Source organism: Amphiura filiformis, chromosome 11, assembly GCF_039555335.1.
Source record: "Amphiura filiformis chromosome 11, Afil_fr2py, whole genome shotgun sequence".
Classification (NCBI taxonomy): Eukaryota; Metazoa; Echinodermata; class Ophiuroidea; order Amphilepidida; family Amphiuridae; genus Amphiura; species Amphiura filiformis.
The window spans coordinates 27,126,126-27,128,118 of NC_092638.1; the positions used below are offsets into that span (position 1 = coordinate 27,126,126).

Consider the following 1,993-nt stretch of genomic DNA (forward strand, 5'->3'; position numbering starts at 1 on the left):
AATTCAGAAGACAATCATGACTACAACAACGATTGAACCAGGCTTCGCAAATCTGCCCCTGGATGTTAACACCGAAAATTTCGACACTGAAGATGTAGCAAAATACGCATATAAAGTCCTTGAAAACTATCTGAAAGACAAGATAGATCGACCTGAACGCCACGCAATCAGAAATCTTATGGGATTTATCGATGCCAGGTTGAAGCGATATGAAAAGGCGATTGAAATTTTGAGCGAAGTGCTTCAGGAGGATGAGGATAACGTGAACTCGCTCGCAAATTTGCAGTGGGTGTATGCAGTCATGGGTAGCGGTAATGTTACTCGGCAGGATGAAATCGCGCAAAGATTAGCTGACCTGAGACCAATGTTGGATACGGTTGATAGTCCGCAGGCTAAAGTTATAAATGCGCGGTGCCTTACTGAACAGGGGTATGCAGTGTTCATGGGTGTTACTCACGAGTATGACGCACAATACTTAAAAGCGTCTACGATGTACGACACGGCTCTAAGGATGGCGGGAGATCTGGTCTCAATCGAAGAGAAAGCCGATTGGAAACTAGGATCAACGAGAGTTAAACATAAACTATTGTTCACAAAGGTAAAGAAACATGATTTTTCCAGTATAGATCCTGATCTTGAGAAGCAACTTATTGAAAGCTTTGAAATGATTCTAGAGCATGGAGATGACATCATGAAAGCAGAAGTGTGGGGTCAGCTAGGGTCAATGTTTCTGTACTTTGCCAAAAGGTTTAAGTATGAAGGGAATGCAAGTAAAGCCACTCAAACTGCAGACGCCAATCCTCCCGAATGTATCAGGGATAAACGTGACTTCCTCACCTGTTACGCACAGCCTAATCCACTTGTTGCCTGCTATGAGAAGGCGCTACATTTCAGACCCAACCATCCTCCATTTTTGACTAGTAAGGCAAAGTATATCAAACATCCGATTTACATCGACTTCACTGAATCGCCACCAGGTTATGAATATGCACTGAGTCTTCTTGACAACTCCATTGAGGCCGATAGCTCGTTGACGAATCGGTATGCTTTCTCGATGCGGGGTGACACATACGTTAACATGTATGTACATACCGACTACCGAAAAAGAAGAGATAATGCCGAGAAACTGAATCTTCTAGTTAAAGCTAATGATGATTATGAAGTATCCACCAATATGCATGCTGTACCCGAAGAATATCGCCAGATGGGGAATATATGGCGGTTTATGTCGACAGATCACTCAGATCGTATCCTCATGGATACGGTTGGGAAGAACAAACGGGAATGCTTGGAAAAAGCATTAGAGTACTACACGATGGCAACCCAGATCGAGTCGTCATCAGGATTTGTCAACATCTTCACTCAATGGAAGCGCGGAGAATGCTGTCTGGTACTGAATAATTACGCAGAGGCCGCTGAATGCTACAAATTATACATTACTCATGTCAATCCTGACTCCCAGTATATCTTGCAATCTTATTCAAGACTGATTTATACATACCTGCTGCGACTAGACGTTGTTAATCAGCATGCCAACGAAGCACTCGTACAGGAAGCTGCTGGTTGCCTCAAAGAAGCGATTCGCAAGTTAGGCGAAGGAGTCATTGCAAAGAAGTGCATAGAATATCTCTGTTGGAAATACCGTGACCGAAGCATTTCACACAGGCTTCAGATGTTTGCTGATATTTGTCGAGATAAAGGAGAGGTCAACCTAGCGTCATTTGTCAAGAGGCACATACGTTGATACGCATAGGAGCTGGAAGATGTAGATATCAGGTTTTGGGAGAGCGAGAAGAAACTAGCTAGAAATTATGTCTATAATTTTTTTAATGTTTGCATACCCTATTATAGCTCCGGTATACCTGCAGAAAGATGCCCACCTTTATTCGTCATTGTACAGTGGTCATTATTCGCTTCTTACTACTCTTAATCATGTTGATAGCACTATACTTGTCGTACCTCCTATTAGTAGAGAGGCCACATCGGTCTATCT

At 42.8% G+C, this 1,993-nt stretch overlaps 1 protein-coding gene across 1 annotated transcript; it reads left to right on the forward strand.

Moving 5' to 3' along the window:
- Positions 1–1,744, forward strand: LOC140163609 (tetratricopeptide repeat protein 22-like). The gene has a single exon (XM_072186923.1). The coding sequence runs from the start codon at positions 17–19 to the stop codon at positions 1,742–1,744; it is 1,728 nt and encodes a 575-aa protein (XP_072043024.1). The 5' UTR covers positions 1–16.
- Positions 1,745–1,993: the final 249 nt, after the last annotated feature.